The sequence below is a fragment of the Diplotaxodon limnothrissa genome, linkage group LG10 (genome assembly GCF_057381915.1).
Source record: "Diplotaxodon limnothrissa isolate DT_005_m linkage group LG10, D_limnothrissa_male_GT1.1, whole genome shotgun sequence".
In the NCBI taxonomy this organism is placed as follows: domain Eukaryota; kingdom Metazoa; phylum Chordata; class Actinopteri; order Cichliformes; family Cichlidae; genus Diplotaxodon; species Diplotaxodon limnothrissa.
In genome coordinates, this window is record NC_140605.1 from 11955505 (window position 1) to 11978459 (window position 22955).

The following is a 22955-nucleotide window of genomic DNA, read 5'->3' on the forward strand; positions in this document are numbered from 1 at the left end:
CTGTAAAGTCAGTGTGCATAGTAAAGTTGACCTGTTGTGCAGTAAAGTGATTGCTCGTTTATTAAATTGGATGTGTGTTTAGTAAAGTGGACGTGTTATATAGTACAGTTGTCACTGCAGTAAAATAGCTCTAGTGAGCGTGTGTAGTAAAGTGGGTGTGACATGCAGTAAAGTGGATTTCTTTCGGTACACTGGCTATGTGTCTGTGTTGTCCAGTAAAGTGGATGTGTGTAATAAAATGGGTGTGTCCAGTAATGAAAAGAGTCACATTTGCGCATTGCAAAGTATCACAAAGTAGGGTTGTTTAGTCTGCAGGGTTGTTATTGATGGTGCACAGAGTTGCACAGCTTTAGCATCATACATGTGGTCCACTTTCACAGTTGCTATACCAGGTTCAATTTTATGAAGTGAGACAAAATTGAAATTCCTGCTAGTGGGGAGCCCTGATGAGTGAGCAGCCTGCCAACCTGGTGCCACTTTCACAGCTTTGATGTGTGTCTGGCATGCTGTGCTGCAGATGCTGCTCTGTATGATGCATCGTCCTCCTCACTGAAAAGCACAGCATCATCCCAAATGTGGGCTTTTTTGTGAGGACTGAGTCAGGAGCATCTTAGTCTTATAGTATTGTTCAGTTTACAGTGGCACAAGTGCCTTTTGGAGTCACTACACCTTTGTTCATCTGATAAAATTGCTAAAATATGAAGTGACCTTTTTTGAAAGCAGGAAATGATATGTTACAACAAGGAATGTAAACCAGTATGTTCAAAACAAAAACTAGTTTCTGTAAGACCAATTTTTGATTCAAATCTTGTTGTCTAAAATCTGAAGCACTTTTCCTGAATCTTAGATAATCAAACAGATGTAATCCTCTTGCTTTGCTGCTTGGTAATAGGTCTGTATATTCGCATTTATTCTTGGCTGCTTCTTCCATTCAGTGCCATATCTTGCCCTACCCACTTGATGCCCCTCATGCTCTCATCCATCCACATGTGACGGTCATGGGTGTGTATAGGTAACTACCTGCCAGGAGCTGGAGGGGATCTCTGCAAATTTGCCTAGTCCCCCGAAGGTGTAGCACCGGTACATGTGATCCAGAGACTCCGAGCAGTGCCACAGCAAGCCGAAGCTCACGGAGTCCTTGTTGTTGTGCTGGTGGTGATGCTGGTTGCTCCTTAGCTGATCCTTAACAATCCAAGCAGGGGATATGAAGCTGAAACTGCAGACGGCGACCAGAACGGAGGACAGGAGCACCCAGAAGCAGCCCACACAGCTGAACATGGTAGCAGCTTGGGGCAGAAAGCCCGGAGACAGAGTCAGATCAATCCCAAACCCTGCTTCTTCTTCTTTCTTCTCCCGGCCCAGGAGCGAATGCATTTGGAGCTCACGCCTTCAAGAGCGGCACTTCAACTTCAGCCTCAGCCTCCTGACCAGCACTACATCAGCAAAAACTAAAACTAAAAAATAATTACAGTCACTGGGCATCCGCAACAGCAGCTGTGAGACTCCCCAAAACATCTGGTCTGGGGGAAAAAGAAAAGAAAAGAAAAAAACACACTAAGAGAATTGTGGTGAGTGATGGTTATACAATAAAGTCAAGTCATCCGCGCCCACACTTATGCTGGTACAAAGCTCAAATCTGACTCTGGAGATGTTTGGCACACCCAACACTGGATGCGCAGCTGTCATAGCAGTGCAGGTGGAGGACTTCACCAACTCAGAGACCAGACATTTGCTGCAGCCGCCGCTCTCCTCCGATACTCCCTGCGCCTCAACACGGGAAGCTCCGGACTTTTCAGGACGAGTCCGCGTGAACGGCGTCGAGCTACCGCAGGTTAATAGGGAGACTTCCGGTTAAGACTTTCAAAGTCATGCTTAGAAAAGAGGCGACAAAGTTTGAGGCGGTCGTACAGATTTTATTCTGTAATGAATTAATAATTGTATTTATTGTAAAGCAATAAATTATTTTAAACAGTTCAAACTAAAAGGGCGCTACACGATATTTAAACATTTAATTATTCACTATGGTGAATGACTTACACAGAGCCTGTTGAAAAAAGGTACCCCAAAGGATGGTATCTTAAGGTATGCTATATTAGTTGGAAAATGTAGTGTTTTTGGACATTAAGCAGGGATTACATGTGAAAATGTGTGGTTACATTATTTATTTATTCATTTATGTGTATTTTATAAATATCCACACTTTATAGAAGGGTACAAAACATCGTACGTCAAACACCATATAATTATCTCATTAGTCTCATATATTTTTTAGAGTGCAACAGAGGAGACAAAATTACTATGCGTCATATACAAATGGACGCATTTTCCAGAGCTTTTATGAAATGATAAATTTTGACAGAAAATAGCACGACCTAAATAGGTATAAAATGTACATGTCCTTGTGCTAATTTTAGGAACACGACGCCAAATGATGCCAAGTTTCAGACTGATAGCTTAATACTGATTTTATTTTGAAGGGAGAGCGCTTCATTTCCGATGCTTTTGTTTCCTTAACTTGCCTAAAAGCCGTCTGTCTGCAGGTAGCTGAATAAAATGCGCCTTGTACTTTATTTTCTGTGCACCACACAAAATTATAATAAAACAGTGAATAATATTATGAAATATTTTCGGTCTCAGGCACATTTTATTTCCCGTCAAACTGACCCTGAGCATTCATATAGTCTGAAGGTGGTCATTGTAGTTACTTCTTGACGCAAGGTAACAGGACTCTGTCCCTCAGTTACCATAACAACCCCCCTACCGGTCAGAGCTGAGGAGGGGAGGGGGTTTTGTGTATTTGAGGTGGGCGTTGCCTCTGCACGTGCAAGTTTTCATTCCACAAGATCTTCTTAAACCGCCTGCAGACCGTGCCGTGGACTGGCCAGGAAGCATCTGTAAAGTTTATTTCCCCAGACAACATGAGAGCCTGTTTCACGCTGATTTTTATCTTCGACTTAACTCTATGTGATTAACCACCAATAAGATCCACTACTAAAATGAATTAAAGATATGAAATGCTGCACTAACAGGCTATTTTTTGAGCCCCTTCAGCTGTAGTTTATAGTTTTTAATTGTTGCATTTTCCTGGACATGTTATAATAAAAATCAGAATGCCTCCTAATAGAGGAAGAAAAAAATACATCACCTCGTTTCTAGTTTTACCCTAAACATAACAGCATATTCAACATTGCCCCCACCTGGTCAGAGGTGATAACTGTCTATGGGTGTTGGCACAAGGATTGGCTATCTTTTCCCACATTTTAACATTAATGTAGTCAAATTATGTCAGCGAAAGAAAAAATAATTGACAGACAGACAAAGTTTCATAATATATGTATTTAAATCAAACACAATTTAAATATATTATAGATTAAGTACACATAGATGTCATTAGTGGTACATAGTACCAAGAGTCTGTTCTGGTTCTTATCCACATCTTGGTAAGGCTCAAAAAAAACTTTTTAAAAAAATCATTTATTTCACCATCCAGTTAAACAGTCCGCTCATCACTGAAGTCTGTTTCAGTGACATATAAAAAAAAAAAAAAACAACAAAAAAAAAAAAGAAAAAAAAAAAATCAGCAATCACCATAAAAAATTAACATTAATATTTGGGGTAAACCAGAAATCTAAATAGATATTTATACACTGAACATTTAGGACGAGGAGTTTTGGAGTTTTCCAACAAAACTGGGAGTATTTTCTTCTATGCGCTGTAAAGGTGCCAGGATATTTATACAGAAGGTCCACAAGTCCAAGAACTGAATCCACTCTTCTTCACTGTAACATTTCCAGATGTTGTACAGTACCAAACAAGTAAAGCTACATCAGCTAACACCAGTAAACAGCTGGCAATGCCTCTCTGGGCAGCCTCATGGAAGCGTATGCAAAAACTGTACAACGTTCCAAACCAACAACCCTTTAAGCGGCTGACCAAAAGACAGAAGTTCATGTAAAAACAAGGAATGGTTATAAAAAGCGTGGGGAGGTGTGTCATCAAGTAGTGAACAAAACGTTGCTATTGTTGCATCCTCCGCAGGTCCGAGATAAGACAAAAGTGAGAGTGTTGACTGACATGCTGCAGCTTCTCCTGGTAATGCCAAAAGTTTCCTTCCTCCAGTCTGATGCACTTTGCTTTACTCTCAACACGTGTACCTTTATAGTGTTATGGAGCAGGAAGAGTGGAACAATGGTGTACTTCAAGTTTTCTATTAGCCCAAGTGTGAACAATCACTCATCCAAGCTCTCAGCTACACGAACACACACACACACGCACACATGCACACCTGGTGGTTGGAGAAGTGATAAAATGCCTTGTTCTTTCTCAGAGTAATGCAGTTCATTGCAGTGTGAACTCTGTGTACTGTTTATCACTGGCTTGGCCAGAATCTGTAGGGAGTGACAGTCCTTTGGCTCCTCAGTGGGGTCATAACTGCAGACAGACAGAAAAAGACACTTAAGAGAACCTGCAGTTATCCCACATGCACGCAGGAATGAGACTGCTGAGTGTGGTTGCGTACCTTGGTGGCCTTGCCGGGGCTGTCGTGGTTTGACTGGTGAACAACGTCGTTGACAATCATCTTGGCAATCTGCCACGCCATCTCCTCCTGGGCCTTTGGTCACAGTGCACACAATGCATTCTATTTATATTCTTTAATGGACTGGTATAATGTGACGTTTTATACACACCACTGAGAAAGCACTGCTATGGGCTTCGAGCTATTTAATCATTTATGATAACTCAGCATAGTGCAATCTCACCTCATCCGAGGTGCCTTGGACCCATTTCTTCATGGCTTGAGAAAATATGGAACCTAAGTGAGAGGAGTGAGAAGACAAGATGACTTCATTGCTAAGCAGAAATCATTAACATGGCTAAAAACTGAAGGCTAATCTTAGCATTTTAGAAGGATTATCAAAGTTAAGTCATTAAGTAATTAATCTCCAGTTCCTTCATTAACACATGAATAATATTTAATCAGTAAGAAGTCAGTTTGTCATACCCTGTTCTAATCCTATAGACGGCACTCTAATAAGCTAAGATTTTTATCCCGCTGGACCCGGAAAGTAGTGAAGCTGTTTTTGTTTTGTTTTTTTATAATCTATAATAAGGGAAAAGTTGCTAAATATTTCAGAGCACTATGCGCTATAGGAAGAAGACGAGATTTATATTCATGACTTTCATGGCAAGGAGAAAGCAGATAAAAATATGACAGAGTGTAGGGTGAGAGAAGTGTGACCGTATCATACCTTTGGATTTCTTCACATCCGGCTCTGGCTCTGCCTCCCTGATAAACTGGCCCAGCTCATTCACTTTCCCAAATGTCATCCTTCTGAGAAGACAAAAAGGACAAAACGGAGCCTCAGGCACATCCGCACACAAACACACACCATCCCAGCACTGGTGTGAGGGTGTGCGTAAGCCCTTCAACAACTGTAATTTCAGCAAGGGGATAAAAGCAAATCTCCCAGACTAAACTTCTGTCTTTCAATAAGATCATTCTCTTGATTTATTTCTGCACATGATTTTTCAAAGCACGCTCATAAAACCCTACGACGGAGTCAGTAACAACAAAACACGTACAAGCACTAAATCCAAACAGCAATCAAAGGAACATAAAAGGAGAGAAAAGCGAAGGTAACAGCAAGGAAACACAAAACCATGAATCAAGCAACAGTTAATCTTTGAAAAGATTAACATTTTCTGTCACTGGATAGAGGCACAAACACTCACCCAGCGTACGGCCGCTGGTACAGGGTCTCAGGGTCCAGGCTGGCAACGTCCACCGTTATCGCCTCGTCAAAGTTTTTAAGGATTTTGATTGCTGCCTTTCTGGCACTTTGCTGCAGTGAACAGACCATGAACAGCATTTTTAGCAGCATTACAGATAGCACTTATATAAAATGTTATTTGGCATCGTTATATCTCCATCCCTACATTGTTTTGTTGTGTAAGACTAAATGACATGAATGGTCATGAACATTTGACATTAATAAAAATATCTTTATTATCCGTGTAATGAGGCGGGACAGGTCTAAATGTCTGCAGACATCCCTGCAGGGGCTGAAGGTGTGGGTCACCTGAGTGTGAGAACTCTCGCTGACATTTGAACTTGAGCGGTCGTTGTCCATCGGTCCGCCCTGACCTGGAGTGCTGACATTCACAAACTCATCGGCCCGCACTGAATTGATGAGGTCACTCAGGTATTTGTAGTAAAGGTTGCTGGACAGGAAACCTGGCATGTAGACCTGAACGAATGCAAAGCAGGGTGAACTCTGGGAGAAATTAATGAGCTTTCTGATATATTTCTGGGCACAAGTTACAGAGATTCCCTTCTGACCTTTATGTTCTAACAACAGTTTTCAGCTTTCCTTTCATTAACCAAAACCAGAAGCATTTATCAGTGGTGTAATGGGACGATTTGTCAGTGACTTGCAACAAAAAAACCTTTATGGAGGATCCTATTCAATTCACAAACCTAATTAAATAAGGCCTTCACATGCTTCTCTTCTAGTGTTTCATTTTCATCATCCCTTTATCCTTAGGAGAAAACCTAAACACCGAGACCTTGTCGTGTTTTTCTATCAGATGATCTGACCTTCTCCATGGTTGTCCAAGCCTGTCTGAGTGGAGTGGTGAAACAGTCAGGCAGTGGCCCTCCCTCTCTGCAGATATTTGACTCTATCTCCATCCGCACAGAGTCACCGAAGCCCAGAGGGTTGGTAGCCTGGAGTGAGAAATACCTGAAGGGATAATAGAAGAATATGCAAAGAGCTTCAGAAAAGGGCGCCATTTTTTTAAGATATTAATCAAAACTGAACAATTCAGACAAAACCTCAAGACTTTTAAATCTTACTCTATAAAGCGCAGATGATTTAGCGTGACGCTGTAAACTAATTAGTGTGCAAAAAGGTGACATTTATGAAGAAAAATAATTACAATTCAAGCAAAATAGCTCCCAGCAAATATAACAAAGTTGAAGCTAAGAGGAGGAAAGTGCAAGATTCCACTACTGTCATCTCACTATAGATGAATTACTGGACTTTTACCTTCTCATCCTTAACTAAGAGAAACAAACTATCTGCACAGTTTAACTTACTGTGAGCCTGGTGGAAAGCCTCCACTGAATATCAACCAACACATTAAAACATCTCAATTCTTCATGGCTGACAGACTAATCTTCATAAATGCCAAGTAGAGTGCAGTACATAAAGTCTAAGAAAGACAAAGATCTTCAATAATTAATTTTTTCGTATTTCAACAGATGATGTCAGCCTCTTCCTTATGCCCCACAATTCCAGTTAAACCAAAGTCTAGGTCTGTAATCTTAGGTCAATATGTTAGGTTGTCTGACAACTGCCTGTGTTAGTTTTATGAGAACCGTGTTGCAGGAACGAATCGTAATACCTGGAAATGTGTTAGGATTTTTGAATTTAGGACTATTTATATGTGGTTTGTTTTTGTGAAGATGCCTGAAATTAGGTCAAAGATAAATATGAGCTTCCGAGATTTTGTTCTGCTAAATAAAATACGCCACTGGTGAACTCTGAAACCACTACATGTCCAAGAGAATGTGTGTGCTAGCAAGTTGCTGAATTGGACAATACAGCCGATCCCATTGGCGAAATATCCAAATCAAATTGCCGTTTGTCATCACTGTGGCCTTTTTTTGGCAACAAGTGGAAAAGATTAGTTGCTAGCCTATATAACATTCTCATTTACTGAACTTTTACATTGAGTCAGTTCCAAACTAACGTGACATCAACCGTGTCTGAAACATTGCGTGGAGACATTACTGCCGTTTGCATATCACAGTTTAACTACCATCAGCAAACTTTTCTGTAAACTTTCAATTTTAAAGCTCAGGATCTCAGTACAAACATACCCAAATCGGAAAATCTGAATATGTTTGGTCTTGAAATAAGTTAAATGTTTGTTTGACTACTAAAATTTGTTTTGTAATGGCATTTGCATGCTCCCACAACTTGCCCCACTTACTGTCAGCAGCAGCTCCACTAGATGTAAAGCTTCCTCTCACATGTGTAAATAGAAAATGGTCCAAAGACTTCACTTTAAAATAACAAAACAGAAATAATTTAATAAGCTTCAAATACTAGTTTTATAATTTTAGGCTTACAAGGCTAGCAGGCAGAGTGTACTCCAGACTAGTCAGACAAAGACACAAGTACAGCTGAACCCTCCTTCAACCTGACCGTGTGCAGACACACTGCTGCTGATTCACTGTCACTGATCACCAAATAATGTACCCAAAGATAAAAACACACCGATTTAATCACACCAGGAATGAAGGTCTTCAATGAAACACCGTTACTGAGCGCACACTACTCTTAAAACTCATATTTGATGATAACTTGATAGATTTAGGTGAAATCTGGACTGAAAATGAATGACGAAGGAAACAAAGAGGAGCAACCTTTTAACAAAAGAAAACACTGAAAGAGTCTTAGATTACTTTCCTCCTACAATTATATTCTCAAACTCAAAAGAAAGAATGACCTCAACATGACAGCAACTTCCAACAATAAAGTCAATCTCCACACTTTTAGAAAAAGTAACTGGTTAAATCAGACACAATAACATCTTACAACCACAGACAGAGGACCTACTTGTCGTAGAGAATCATGGCATCATTTTGAGCCTCCTGGCCATCATATTGGCCCTTTTTAGCTGCTAGCTGGTTCTGGAAGTTGTCTGCCGCCAACCAGAACTGCAGTACATTCATTGCTTCTTCCTTTTCCATGAACTATGAGAAGGAAAACAAAGAAGAGAGAAAATTCTAGTGAACCTCACTGTGTATATGCTGACAGGACATCTTTTGTTAAATGTTTACTCTTTCTTTGTGGATGGAGTTTTGTATCATATCAGTGACACTGTAACAGGAGCATCTACGGGTTTCTTGTGTTTACTGTCTTCAGTTTAGTTTCCTGTCTGTATGGAAAGGTGTACAGAGCAAAGAGGAGGCACAGACTGTGTGTTATAGCTAGAAAACTGTCATTCTTCTAACTGAAACAGTGTGGAAATGTGTAATGATCAGGTACAAATAAATCATGTTTGAGGAACCAGTAGCACCACTCACCTCAGAGAAGTAGAAAAGAGCTGACTCACAGAACAAGATGTCAGCCAAGAACACAGAGCCACTAGTCAACACTTCAATCTGGTATTTACAGAAATGATGGCTCCGCAGGAATTCGCTAAAGTGCCTGGAAATCAGAAAGCAGGTGGGAGGTGAATAGTGCAGCAATGTGGAAGACAGGATGGCGAAACGACACGGGGCACGGGGCGGGCTTTAATCTTAACGTCAAAACGTGCTGCGAATATTAACTGCTCTTGGAAATGAATGGACAGAAACTCACTGTTGCTCCAAGATAGCGAAGGCTACCGACTGTGCAATGACAAAGCAGTTTGGGTCCACCATGCCATCTTCTCCACAAATCTTAGCTACACAAAACAGAAGAGAGCGGATATTGTCACACACCAGGATCACATTTAAAATAGAAGACTTACTGCAGAATAGAATAACCCTTTATTGTCATTGTACATGTACAACGAAATTGTGGATGCTCCACACCAACTGTGCAGGAGTAAATGGTAGACAGCATGAATAAATAGCAAATAGGAGAAATATGTACCATAAAGAGAGACTGATACAAATCAAGAGAAAGGCACACACTGGAGAACAAGTTGCAAAGTGCTTGGAAGTAGTGCAAAGAAAAGACTTGGTCTGAGTCGAGTCTGTATGCGAGTGGCCTGAGTGATGGGGGTTACTCAGACCATGGCTCAGATTAGTGAAGTGGATGGGCAGGGGTGGGGTGTGGGGGCATAGTGGACAGAACATACAGTCCGAATGGCCCAGAGGAAGAAGCTGTTTGTGAGGACACTTGCGCGCACATGCACACACAAACACACACACACTTTTTGAACAGATGGACCATAATGTGCTGTATTAAAAATAGAGAGACAACATCTGTGGTCTTACCAACTATGTCATTTCTGATCTGTTCTGTGATGGGGATGGGCCTCACAGCATCTGGAGAGATGTACTTGGTGAAGATAGTAACAGCATCTTTTTCTATACCTGCAAAACACACAAATTATCTCTCAACTGATGCTCAAGTAAAGCTCTTCCTCCAGGTGGTCAGTCTGAATTACCAATTAATGCATCAATCTAATGCCCACATGTCTTTGCCTGTGCACACAGTGAAATTGTTTCAGGCTGCTGGTCTCGTTCCGTCATGGTAAAAACCAAGTGTACAATTCCACCCACTGCTTTTATGAAATTTTCACAAGCTGGGTCATGAAAATAAACAGCTGAGGGCACTAATGCTCACACAATGTCATTAAACCAGTGCGGACGAAGAGGACGAGATGACATGCTTAAGAATGCCACTCAAACCTTTAATGTGGTGACCAATGTGACCTCACACAGACCTGCTGTTTCATCCCAAGCTCTTCAGAAAAATGCCTAATGGCACCATTTACAAATTTAAGCAAGACTGAAAATGTGAAAACACAATACCAAGATAACATGTTTTCTTCTTTGTGAAATTGTGTTAATTTCAAAACTTATTAGTTTTAAATAAAGTAACCTAATTATTTATGCTAATTCTAAACTAAAATACAAGTTTTCAAATTGTAAAGTATCTATGATGGCCCACCTGCAATAACTTCAAGACCCACTAGGGGGTCCCAGCCAACACCTTGGAAATCAGTGCTCTAATGTAAAGCCATTTTCATCCACTGCAGCCCTGTACCATCTTTGACATTAATCAAAGAACTGCATGCAAGAACACACAAGGACAGTAACCAGTCTTAAAGCTGTCAGCTCCTTCTACAAAGTCTGTGTGATGTCTGAGACGGTGCGTGTGAGATCAGAGCAGATAACGGTTTGTTGACATCATGGAAAGTGAGTGGATGTCCTGTGTGCAGCACCCTAGCCTAAACCAAAGTGAGTATTCACAGAACTGAGAATGTCTCTGAAGTTTCTGAATTTTCTCCTGCCATAAGCTACACGTGAGAAAGGACAAGTTTGCACAATGCGCCAACCCCATTCTCCTGACACAGTTCGGTGTCCACTTCCATTACAGGTCACTGTAGCATTTTCAGTTTACTGATGTACCGATTTTGCCACAGCATCAAAGGATACAATTCAGTTTTATTTATATAGTGTCAAATCCCAACAGCAGTTGCTTTAAGGCCCTTTACATTGCAAAGTAAAGATTCTACAATAATACAAAGAAAATCCCAACAATTAAATGACCTCCTCTGAGCAAGGACTTGGTAACAGTGGGAAGGAAAAATCTCCCTTTAACAGGAAGAAACCTCCAGCAGAACCAGGCTCAGGGAGGGGCGGCATCAGGAAATGTACTGGACAGATCTGACAAATCCACATTAAGGTCTTCAATCTTAGACAAATAGGAAAGCTGCCATTTACGAAGATTTCTCAGTATACTGAAAAGTGATTGGTTGGCCATCAAAATAATAAATAATTTCCCCTGTCAAAATATAGAATCCACAAAGAAAGTTAAAAACCTGTAAACAAGACAACAAATGTAAAGATAAAAAGGTGTTTAAAGGCGACTCACTTTTCATGAGTGTGTCAGAGAGGTCGCGCAGGGTGCTGCTTGACTGCACCTTTAGGGGGGTCCCCGACCTGGAGGGTGGCTGCCTGCTGGGTGTTGCTGTTCGAGGCGTACTGGGTCTCGCGCCTGCTTCTGTGCTGGATGAGTCCCGCTGCTGAGTCTGAACTGTAGAGCCTTCGCTGTTACTGTGCCGTGCAAGGACATTGGGCTTTTTCTGGGTGAGTTCTGAGAGCTCTGAACCGTCTGGAGACGCGGGGACCGGCTCGGCCAAGGAGCTGTGTTTGACAGAGTTTAGACTATGCGCTCTAACACGTGACCAGCTGGTGGAGCGGAACCTCTCAGCCTCCAGCCAGAACCGAACCAGGTGGTCTGCACCTCGTAGTTCCATGAAATGCATGAAGTGCGGTATCGCGACATTGTCCTGAAGGGCCTGCTCAACCGTCTTGGACATGCGAGAGCGCGTCTCCTGGGGCTGATAGTTCACACTGGAGTGACCTGGAACATCAGAGCATAATTCATTGATTCAACTGTAAAATTTTAGCAACAACACATTTATTAACAGGCAACTTAGGTGCATTCATTAATGATAAAACTTACGTCATCTTTATACTACAAATTAAATCACTGATATTTACTTTATGCTATTTACACAGCATACACTTTAATGCCTGCTTTTAAAGACTCACAACAGCAGAAATTCCATCCATTGTTAAACACTTCCGTTTAAATGACAATGAGATTTACACTGTCTTTGAACACACATTACTCACTCAAATGCTCAAGTTTAATAACAGACTGTGGGCAACATTCTTATTTACAGCATCAACCTTCAAAGGTAACGTGCACACTATATTGATGGGAGCTGCAACATGAAATGAAAGATAAAAAGAGGATTTTCTGTGTTCAGCTCTCTCTGAACATTTGGTCCTGGCTGAAGGGCGCCGTGATGGGAATTCTAACTCCTGGATATTTGTTTTGAAGGTTTGTGAATTTCCAGCTCATTCTCTGTCTGGAGTTGGTCCTAGACTATGCAACAGATGATTTAACACAGACAAAATTTTCACAACCGTGCGTCACAGGCACACATCTGTGTGTCCTGTCCATACTTTCAGTCATGCGTGGATTAAGTGGTCAGCAACTACAGGGGCATCCACAGCAACCTTTGACTGTACAATCCCACCATGCTCCAAACTCCAATCTGAGTCTACAGGTATTCTGGAAACATTACTCAGAGATTTTGGTCCATATCAACATGATAGAATCACACAGATGCTGCCAACTACACATCCTAGATGTGAATTTTCCATTCCACCACATCTCAAAGGTCACCATGAAACAAAAATCTCCCACACAATTACACTACCACCAGCTGGCCCCATTGATGAAAGGATAGATCCACGCTTTAATGCTGTTTACACCATACTGTGTGACCCTACCAATTGAATGCATCAGCAGAAACCGAGACTAATCAGGCCAGGCTATGTTTTTCCAATCTTCCTTTGTCCAACTTTGGTGAGCCTCTGTGAATCGTAGCCTCAGTTTCCTGTTCTTAGCTGATGAAAGTAGCACCCAGCGTGATCTTCAGCTACTCTAGCTTATCTGCTCAGAGACACTCTTCCGCATACCTCAGTTGTAACAAGTGGTTATTTGAGTTACTGTCATCTCAAAGCAGTCAGGCCATTCTCCACTGTCCTCTGACATAAACAAGGCATTTTACCCAGAGAACTGCTGCTCTCTGGATATCAACTCTTTTTTTGACCCTTGAGATGGTTGTTTGGAAAAATCCCAGCAGATCAGCAGTTTCTCAAAATCTTCACATCAGCCTGCCAAAAATCACAAGCCACGTTCAAAGTCTTCAATTCAACTTTCTTTCCCATTGTGGTGCTCAGTTTGAACTTCAGCCAGTTGTCTATATGCCTAAATGCACCCCATCTGACCAGCTCATTAGTTATTTGCATTAATGTGCAACTGAAGTGACTGTCGATGTAATCTGGCTAAATAATGCTTCAAAGGGAGACTGTTTAAGCAAACTGAGTGCTCTATTATCCATCCTGACTAGACACCCGACTGTCTTGCGGGATTTTGAATCACATCAGCTGTAGTTAGTCTGAAGCGTGGGCTGAAGTTTGGCAGTGTTAAGTTTGCTCTTTGAAAACAAGATGGTGCTTCAAGATGTGTCACGCAGTGTGTGGTGCTTTTCGTCAGCCTCTTTAGATTCTTAAAGATCACACAGTCACGGCCACCTTAACACTGAAAGCTGTTAGAAATCACAGCAACTAGTCCGGCATCTACGGCGGGATAATCAAAGGCTCCTGTTTCATTTGCAACCTTTTCACAGTAATTCAATGTCTGTTAGAATGACTTTGAATTTCAGTCATAGTGGTACCTGTTTTATATTTTAAACACTAGCAAAGAAAACAAAACAAAAAAAACCTCATGGCCCCTGCCTTCAGAAGCCACAAACCCTCAATCCAACTGTGAAACTGCGCCTCTCTGCCTCCTAGACGCACCCTCATTAATGCTTCCTTCCTTTTCTTCTCCAGTCTGTTGAAACCACAGACCAGAAATCACCACTGCCCAGCAAGTCTCTTTGAGAATTTGTCGTCTAAGCTGCAGCACAGGTTCCTCCACCTCCGTCCGGCACGCCCCACCTGCTCGTACAGTTCCTGTCACTACAGTGAATGCTCACCGCTCCATATCATGACATCCGGGGAGCGTACACAGAATCTAATTATAGAGTATTTTTCGCCCTCACGTCACTGCCTGAGAAGATAAGGCCAACCTTACGCTGACAGGAATGTTTGGGTGCTCGCGATACCTGATACATGTAGCCCAGTGAGTGGCTCACAGGATTAATGAGGGAATACTGCCACTTGCATAAGACAATAGGATGTTTCTGCTCTTGTAGTGACGCAAGAGGCGTACTATCGCTGTAACACCAGAAACAGGAGCTTACGACAGCTGTAATTACCTTTGAATTTTGACAGCCTATTAAAAAACTGTATTTATTTTCTATGCAGTGTTTTTCTTGATTGTCAGAGCTTTTCTGTATTGGTTTCAGTACATCCAATGTGAACCCTTTGTGAACCAGTTAATTAATCTATCAAATAACAACACATTAATTATCTTTAATAATGTATAATTACTTTTCAAAGACAAAGGCTTCATATCTCCAGTTTCAGCACCTAAATGAGAGATCGTGTCTGCTTTTATTTGTAATATATGACTAAGAAAAGTTTCTTTATGTATGAAACTCGATATAACCAGGAAACTTCACTTTGAACTCTGGGATAAGGAAACAATTTCTGAGCAAGTTAACAAAGTCAGTCTTAATGCTTGTTTCCTTTTGCATTCATTTCTGAGGAAAACTCCGGTTTAACCAAATTGCATTCAAGTAAGTACAGAACAGCAGAGAGGTCCTTCAAAGTGTGCAGCATGTTATAACTCAAACTGTCGCAAAGGTCACAGACTAAATAAATGAATCCTTATATATACACATATTAATAACTGTAACCAAAGAGGGACAACAAACCTGCATCTGGATCAAACTCAAAGAAACCCAAAATAAATTCTGTCTCTGTGATTCTGAATCTACAACGTTTTATAGCTAAATATTATTCTGGGTGTTTTTCTGCAATCATTGGAAACGATGCAAAAGCTCATGAGTGCAGCTTCTGTACCGAGATCTCCAAAGTGCGCCGCTTCCATGTGGCTCGGCTGCTTCTTGAGGATGGCGGTGCGACCGCGGGCAAAGGAGTCCATGTTGGCCGAGATGGCGCTGATGGCCACGTGGCTCGGCCCAGCAGCTTCCTGGATGGCATGGTGGTTCCTCAGTCCTGGAGATTGAGGGCTGGTTGGAGCTGTGAGCACAAGATGAAAGAGAGAAAACAGAATTTAGTTAAAAGAAGAAAAAGAATATAATAGCATTGATGTTCTGAGTGGCCTGAATGTGTGACAACAGTGTGATTTGTAAGAAAGGGTCCTTTTAGTGAGAGTTTCTGGAAAAGCTCATAGTGTACACAAAGCCTCAGGCTGTGGCAGATGCTTGAGAAGACAGACTGCTCAGTGTTTGTTTCACTGTGCGCTGTGAGCTTTGTTAGCAGCTAGAGGCTACAGCTTCTGTCCGCGAGACAGTTTAACCAGCACTGATTAAAGATAGAGAAAAACCAAAGGAAAGAGTTATGAATCTTTCAGCTGTGATCATTTAAGACCTTTTTAACACCACATAAGAACAGTTTTTCCACAGCCAAACCTCAAGAATAAGGGAAAGCCAGAGGAAGGAAAAAGGCTTACAATTACATAATAAATGCAACCATTTATTTGCATTCACATCACATGTTTGTCTCTACTTGCCATCTAGAGGTTATAATAATTTCTAGAAATGTAATTACAAAATTTAAGTGGCTTGAAGTGGATGAAGCCAAAGTAAATGATTTGCTTTTCACGTTTAATTAAGCTCAAGCTTCCCAACTGCTGCTGTTGCTTTGGATCTGCGAATTCATTTCAAACTTTTAAATACAGTCTAAGCCCTTCTTTGAGGAAACGTAATCCTGTTATACATTTCAAGACCATCCTGTAATGTTGCTGGCGGAGCAATCAGAGATGCACTTTTTTCCAAGTCAGCTCAAAGTGGGCGAGGGTACACAAGCGCATCAAAAAACACAAAAAACATTTAAAAAAACAAACAAAACAACAACACCACTGGATATTTGTGCTTATATTGCCACCAAACACAGCTGTGTCATTTCAACAACTACCAAACCTTCCATAACCTCACAAGAGTAAAGAGGAACTCACCTCTATTGACTTTAGCGTCTGTCCCTTTCTCAGGTTCTTTGCTTTTGGCTGTGGGGAGAAAGATGAGAGCAGTGGTTGGAAATGGAGAAGCAAGCAGTGTTCTGAATCATAATACGGGGAGGGTGAAGAATCAATACATGAGATTTCACTGAGGGGTTGATGTCGTGTGGTGGGGATGCGTTTCCCACAACAACGATTCTGTAACACTTGTTGAACTCTAATACAGACTTCTAAGAAAGGCTGCTTAATGATATCTGCAGAACTGAAAACTACTGAAAAGGCAAAAAAAAAACAACATTGTTAGTCGTTATCATGGCAATGTCGTTTCACACTGTGTGGAGTTAGTCTGTGTTAATAGTTAATTAGCCCTTACATATGCTTTCCTCCACCTGGCCACACTGCTGCTGACAGATGTGGGTTAAACCTCGAAACTGGGTTCTAAAATGTGAAAACAATGTCCATCCTGCTTTATATACCACAGTCATTCGCAAACTTTTCCCAGCATCCTCCACTTCCAAAGATAAAGAGTTTGTAGGACAGACCCCACAGTTCTAAATCAATTATTAATTATTTTTTTAAAAAGCTCCAAAGAGCATCATCAGCAATCTTTTTGCTTACTTTCCCCACATGAATTAAGCTCATTCAACTTCAGATTATTCCATGGTCATCCACGGCCTCTATGACCGCAGTTTGAGAATCACTGCTTTACAGCGTGCAGACAGTCAGGGCTTTTATACTAGAGTCCTACAATTTGTGACCTTGGTCTATCAGTTCTGGTTTTCCTTCAAATGACTGTATGCTAGTTTACACCTGAAGGTCACCAAGATTTACTGATTGTCCCGGAAAAATACACAGTGCATATAATACAGCAGATATGTGAAGCCATTCCAAAGCCCTGCAGCTGTCAAATTAACCAAAAAGAATGATGTGTGCACCCTGCAGGGGAATGAGTGCATGCTGGCAGACATAGTGGCAACCATTCATCAGAGTGACCCTACACTCATATCTCCGGATGAAGCAGTTTGGTTGGGCCAAGCGACCGTTTCAAGCAGTGACATGACAAAATGGACCGGGAGGCCTGAACAAATGGAGCTGAAGATGCTCTTTATGTGAGACATTTGGGATGGAGCCATATCTGAGTGTGTGTGTATCAACCAAGAGTCAATGTTGGCTGAGACCGACAGGCTGTCTGCCACAGAGAAGCGACATGGTTTTTAAAAAGCCTGGACCCCAGTCATTTTTACACAACTGGACTAAAACACAATGATGCAAATAACTACAGTGAAGTAATGCTTTTACGTAATGTTAATGTAAATGTTATTACAGGACAATGACAGGTTGGTGAAATGGATGCTACTATTAAGAAAAACTAGTTACATAAAATAATAAACCTTTAATAACTACAAAGAAAACGTACAATAATGTATGAACAGAGTGCCTGGGACTTAGTGGAAAATTGCATTCAAATTTAATAGTAAAACTTTCACTTCCTCTTTTTTTGGCATTGAAATTCTTCCTCCTAACAGGGAACAAATTCACTTCCTGTCAATCCTGAGCAGCATTCTGGGTATGGATAAGTGAAGTCTATATTTCCTCATTTTGGTGATCTGCTGTGTCAGCTGTTTTAGTCACTGTCACTGCCACCAGGAAAAACCACTAATCTTTAGGGGATACCAAACCGCAGGCTAGTTTCAGCAGTGAAGTTATTATGGTGGCTTCCCAAGGAAATGAGACGGGAGCTCTATTGACTCCATTATTAATGGCCTCTCTGGCCTTTATATATTTTTTCTTATTGTGTGATTTCTATCAAAAGCGTCAGACAAACCTGTTGTCACCTGTTGTAGGATGGTGCAGCAGAAAAATAAAGTCCTTTCTTACTTTTCCAAATGTATTTGCTACACCTACTCTATCCCCCTTAATGTTATAATTTTCAGTTTGGTTGACAGGGTTTCAGAGAAGGGCTCATTTGTAGGTGGTGGCGAATCTGACATTTTGCCCACCCACTTTAAAAAAAAGATGCAGATCAGACACAAAAGACGCCTGTCAGTGTGACTCCAGCCTTCACAATGACCACAAAAGAGGTTGAACTGTGGGGCTTTGAACTGAAATTCATTGTCACGTTGTGTTCAAAAAAAATATAGAAAAACGCAGGCCCAGCCCATCTAGGTTCTACTCAATAGTGACTGAAAATTAGCATTAGCCAACTCCAGGTTCTCTACAGCCAAATGTGTTACAGGAAACGTGTGTCCTTTTGATAATTAACAGCTCTGACTGAGACACAACCTGTCACCGGTAATATTTCTGACATATCTTGCTTGTTAAGTATGTATGAAAATACCTCAACAGAGCTAGCTAGCTGCTATTGAACATTTCGACACAAGCGTTGCTTTGGAGCAGATAACAGTGTTCCTTTGATGCTCTGGAAGCCCTGAATTATGTCTGCATACAGGAAGGCGTTGATGTAGACTTGTGGCAGGTTTCTGTGGTGGATTCAATGCCACCCCGGCTAACATGAAGTTAGATAAATCAGGAAGGGGGGTGGGGGGGCAGTGAGGCCAGCGCTAAGCTAATCATGTAAAAGCAGTAAGGAGCAGCGGCAAAGGAGGAAACGTATTCCCTCAAACGCCTCAGTTTACACGGCTAATTTATGCACCGACAACCTCATCAGTCACATATTATCGGGCACCCCTCTCCGCGGCGCTAGCTACCGTCGACGTTGCAGCCTTCAGCGGGAGCTTTTTCCTCACCTTTCCTCTTGAAAAACGACATGACGGGATTCACACTCTGGACGTTTCCTCAGCTCACTGACACCATCCCGTGGATTCGCGGTTGTCTTCATTCAAATGCAACTGTCGCGTACACTCCTGAGCTGGAAACGGGTTATTGTCGCAGCCACGGCTACCGCTGTCAATTAAAATATTTCTGCAAATCCGAAACCCAGTTCGGCAGCCATATTGTCAATAAACGTCTCACTTCCGGGCTGGTGCGGCAGCAGCATTGTGGGAAATGGTGTACCGCCTGCGTTGGTCAGCAGAGGGCGCTCTTTGAACGTGAAGAATATTAAAGCTATAAAAGTCACCTTTGATAAGTGATTTGGTTTTTACATTTTAATAGAAGTATTCAATTTTTTTTAAATAAAAGAAATATAAAAACAAATTAATTTAATTATTATATTGGAAACATGGTATGCCCACAGTGAAACAGATAATATTAAAAGCCTGTATGCCTGTTGGCTATACACGTAGCTGTACAAGAACCTTTAAACAGCCTTTAGGGAAAATTTCTTAAACGTTCCTTCCAAAAGGTTTCCCCAAATACTAGGGGGAAACATTTAGAAAGCCTCAAAGTTCTACTATCACCCAATCAGACGGTAGCAATGTAATTCATTCAGACACAAAGACATGGTTGCTGAAGTTCCAACAGAACATGAGAATAGGGAAGAAAGGTGATTTAACTGTCTTGTTACAATCGAGGTATGCAGAAGAGCATCTTCGAACACACGTTGAACCTTGAAGCAGATGGACTAAGCAGTGGACAACCACACCACGTATCACATTTGTCTGTTAAAAAAAGCAAAGAGGGCCTACAGTTTGCACCGGCTAATGAAAACTGGGCTATAGAAGATTAGAAAAACGTGGCCTGGTGATGAATGTTTAGTGATGCAACTTTCGAATGGTAGGGTCAAAGTTTCATGTAGACAACATAAAAACATGCATCTATCCTTATTTGTCTCAGTGGTTGAGGCTGGTGCCATGGTGTGAGGGATATTTCCTTGGCACACTTTGACCCCTTGGTACCAACAGAAAATCAGTTCAGCCTTTCCCACAGCTTACTTGAACCTTACCAAACAGAATATATAGTTATTTTACAACACACATTAAAAAAAAAAGCCACTCAGAAGAAAATCATTGTCTTAGTTTATTAATTAAATGACAAAGTTCTTTACAAGTAACACATCTTTCCATCGGTTTTGCTGTGACAGTTTTCCACTGAGGAAAGATTTATTTGAAATGCCACAAGATGGATTTAAAACACTAAAATCTGATTTACTTTAAAACAATATCACTGGTTAGGTGTACACAGTTATACGCTTACACCACTGGTCTTTCTAAGCACCAGCACTGCTATTCTACCCTGTTTCAGCAAGTGGAAGTATAAGAAAGCGATGTGAGGTGGATATTAATCAAGCACATTGTGCACACACCCACAAGAGGCCTAATCATACAAATAAGTGAATCCAGGGTGTGGGCAGGTTGGCCACAGAGGTTTTTAAAAAGCTAGCTTTCTCTAAGAAGCTTTACCTACTGCAACAGTCTAGCCTGCAACACGTTGCACAACCTTTTTGATTGCAGTAGAGTCAGCAAGCATTAATGTAGGCCAAGGTCCAAAGTACGTCAGCGTTGTGATGTCACTGTCCACCTTTTTTTTTCCTTCACACAATTCAGATCACTTCATTGGGATTCTTTTATTTTATTTTATTGATTCATGTGCAGTGACTTTTTTATGTGTGAAATGTAACATGCTTTAAATGAATCAATGAGTCGCCTCAGTTTAGATTATCAGAAGATTCTGTGCTGCCAACATGTTTTATGCAGTTTTTTAATCTCGTCCGACACCGTGGGTCTCCTTCGGCCTGTCGATGCGGTAGACAAACTCTGCAGGCATGAAATAGCCCAGATACTCCACACTGTCAGGTGTAGTGTCTATGTAGTAGTGGCCACCTTCTCCGTGGTGACTGAAGCAGTGGGTGTGTTCCACACGCAGGTCCAGGCCCTGCAAAGCAACCAGGCGGACATTACAAAGAAGCCTACTGAACAAAAACACCGTAATCAGGTAATAAAACTATAACCAGATCTTTTTATATTTCTGCATCACGCTGAGGTGTGAGTCTATTGGCTTTAACTTACAGGGTCTCTGGATACGAGCACCGACTGGCAGATGAGTGGAGCGCTGACCTCAAAGTGCTTGAGCCAGTTGTTGACGTCATCGTTGGTGTTGAGGGGGCAGACTGAGAACTCTCTTGGCTGTTGACAGGCAAGGAAACAAATCAAAGCACGTGGCTGTGCCAGCAGCAGTCTGTAACATGCTCTGTGTCATGTCCACTATTTACCATGATGTGGATTTTAGCCTTCCCTTTCTGGATGATGAAGGTGCCTCCCAGGGCCAGACTTTTATCAGGGTAATGAGCTTCAAGGCTCGTCCGCAAGGCCGTCACCAGACTGTGACTTCCTGTTCTCCTCTTTGCCTGAACCTCTATGACCTGCAGAGGCACACGGGTGAAGACTACCAACTCAGCATGTTTAGGCACACAACTCTTGTTAATGTTTATTCTCTCATTAAATGGGGCTAAAGTTCACGCAAAACAACATCAGCAATGTTATTAACTTACAGATAATTATGTTTAAGTATAACTAGTTCGTTATTTTCCAAAAGCCAAATCAGGATGAGAGTGCATTTTTTAAAAGGCTATGACTGATTACCTTTCCAGGTTTCCCTTCGCAAGCATACAGATTTCCCAGCAGCCCAAAGTTGCAGTCTGTGAACTTGTCGCTGTATTTTTCTAGCAGACACTGGTCATCAGCTGGGTTGATGGAGGAGAAGTAGCTGCTGTTCACTGCGGGCCTTCCCCCTGCCTCGGTCAGAACCAGAGGCATCAGCTGTGGACAAGAACATTCATTCCACTGACTGCTGCTGTACCAAACTGCCCTTTCAAGATTATAATGACAGCTAGTTTATACTGAGGTCATTTGCTGAGTGAAGCACTTTGAATTAGAAGGAAGGCAATTCACCTCTGCGTTCATTCCAACTATTCTATTGGGAGCAGCTGCTGCACCGAGGATGAAAGCGCCTGGAAGTTCCAGCTCCTTTGATACAGTGTTCATGTTGTATTCCTGACAGTAGAAGAAGATGCTGAATATGCTTTAGCAAAACTTTTCATTAAAGTTTCTCAATGCAATTCTTTTATTTTAAAACCTACCTTTTCCTTTCTGACCAGAGGCACCAGATATGGCACACCACCAACATCAGTGATGCGAGGGCTTCCACACAAGCCTGCAGGGTACAGGCGAAATTAAGATACGTTTCTGATACGCAGTCTGCAAATGAAGCTCATCCCCACTCATATGCATGTTTTATGAAGTGTTTTAAATTGACCAAAATGCATATGCATTCGTTTTTAATCACGCTTGTGTTCTTGATAGGCTCCTACCTTTGACAGGAAACTGGAAGGGTTCTTTGGTGAGATCCGGACACTCCACAACACTCACTTGAACTTCAGCAAAGTTGGTTTCCAGTCCTGCTTGTAATACTGCAACCAAACACCTTCATTAGCGCCGAGTCACATGAACACGCATGCACAACTTTGCGCTTATATATCAGAGCTTACCGCCACGCAGCTCTTCTAGATCTGGGGCGTGCAGCTGAACCTTCTCGGTTTTGCTGGTGTCTGCCATAGATCCACCTGAGAGTGCGCGCGCTGGGATACAGTTTAGAGGTGCAGGGAAAGTGGATAAGAAAAAGCGGACAGGACCAGGGTTAACTTCAAACAAAGAGTAAATA

The 22955-nt window shown here is 41.7% G+C and overlaps 3 protein-coding genes across 3 annotated transcripts in view; all 3 read right to left on the minus strand.

Annotated features, from left to right (window-relative positions):
- lhfpl7 (LHFPL tetraspan subfamily member 7) overlaps positions 1–1374 on the minus strand; it is a 128963-nt gene extending 127589 nt beyond the window's left edge. Inside the window, exon 1 of the mRNA XM_085363538.1 lies at positions 1021–1374. Within this exon, the coding sequence (XP_085219664.1) occupies positions 1021–1374 (354 nt within the window). The remainder of the gene's footprint in view (positions 1–1020) is intronic.
- A 2289-nt stretch (positions 1375–3663) lies between these two features.
- Positions 3664–19350, minus strand: akap10 (A kinase (PRKA) anchor protein 10). The gene is made up of 15 exons (XM_085363539.1): positions 19145–19350; positions 16398–16445; positions 15281–15460; positions 11604–12095; positions 9998–10096; positions 9375–9459; positions 9098–9221; positions 8628–8764; positions 6599–6743; positions 6081–6248; positions 5734–5843; positions 5250–5332; positions 4761–4813; positions 4520–4612; positions 3664–4431 (listed from the first exon to the last, which is right to left on the minus strand). The coding sequence occupies exons 1-15, from the start codon at positions 19164–19166 to the stop codon at positions 4426–4428; spliced, it is 1845 nt and encodes a 614-aa protein (XP_085219665.1). The 5' UTR covers positions 19167–19350; the 3' UTR covers positions 3664–4425.
- A 998-nt stretch (positions 19351–20348) lies between these two features.
- bkgd (beta-keto-L-gulonate decarboxylase) lies at positions 20349–22929 on the minus strand. The gene is made up of 8 exons (XM_085363540.1): positions 22783–22929; positions 22606–22704; positions 22375–22448; positions 22187–22288; positions 21878–22054; positions 21508–21657; positions 21305–21421; positions 20349–21170 (listed from the first exon to the last, which is right to left on the minus strand). Exons 1-8 carry the CDS (start codon positions 22847–22849, stop codon positions 20997–20999), a joined length of 960 nt encoding a protein of 319 aa, XP_085219666.1. The 5' UTR covers positions 22850–22929; the 3' UTR covers positions 20349–20996.
- Positions 22930–22955: the final 26 nt, after the last annotated feature.

Bases quoted from the DNA above. Each gene is read 5' to 3' on its own strand.
- akap10 (XM_085363539.1), bottom strand. From the start codon at position 19,166: ATGTCGTTTTTCAAGAGGAAAG. The intron at 6,249-6,598 runs GTCAGATCATCT...GCATTCGTTCAG, and splicing joins CTTGGACAACCATGGAGAAG to GTCTACATGCCAGGTTTCCT. The intron at 5,844-6,080 runs GTGACCCACACC...TGTTCACTGCAG, and splicing joins GCGAGAGTTCTCACACTCAG to CAAAGTGCCAGAAAGGCAGC.
- bkgd (XM_085363540.1), bottom strand. From the start codon at position 22,849: ATGGCAGACACCAGCAAAACCGAGAAGGTTCAGCTGCACGCCCCAGAT. The intron at 22,705-22,782 runs GTAAGCTCTGAT...GTTTGGTTGCAG, and splicing joins TCTAGAAGAGCTGCGTGGCG to TATTACAAGCAGGACTGGAA. The intron at 22,449-22,605 runs GTAGGAGCCTAT...TGTACCCTGCAG, and splicing joins CTTCCAGTTTCCTGTCAAAG to GCTTGTGTGGAAGCCCTCGC.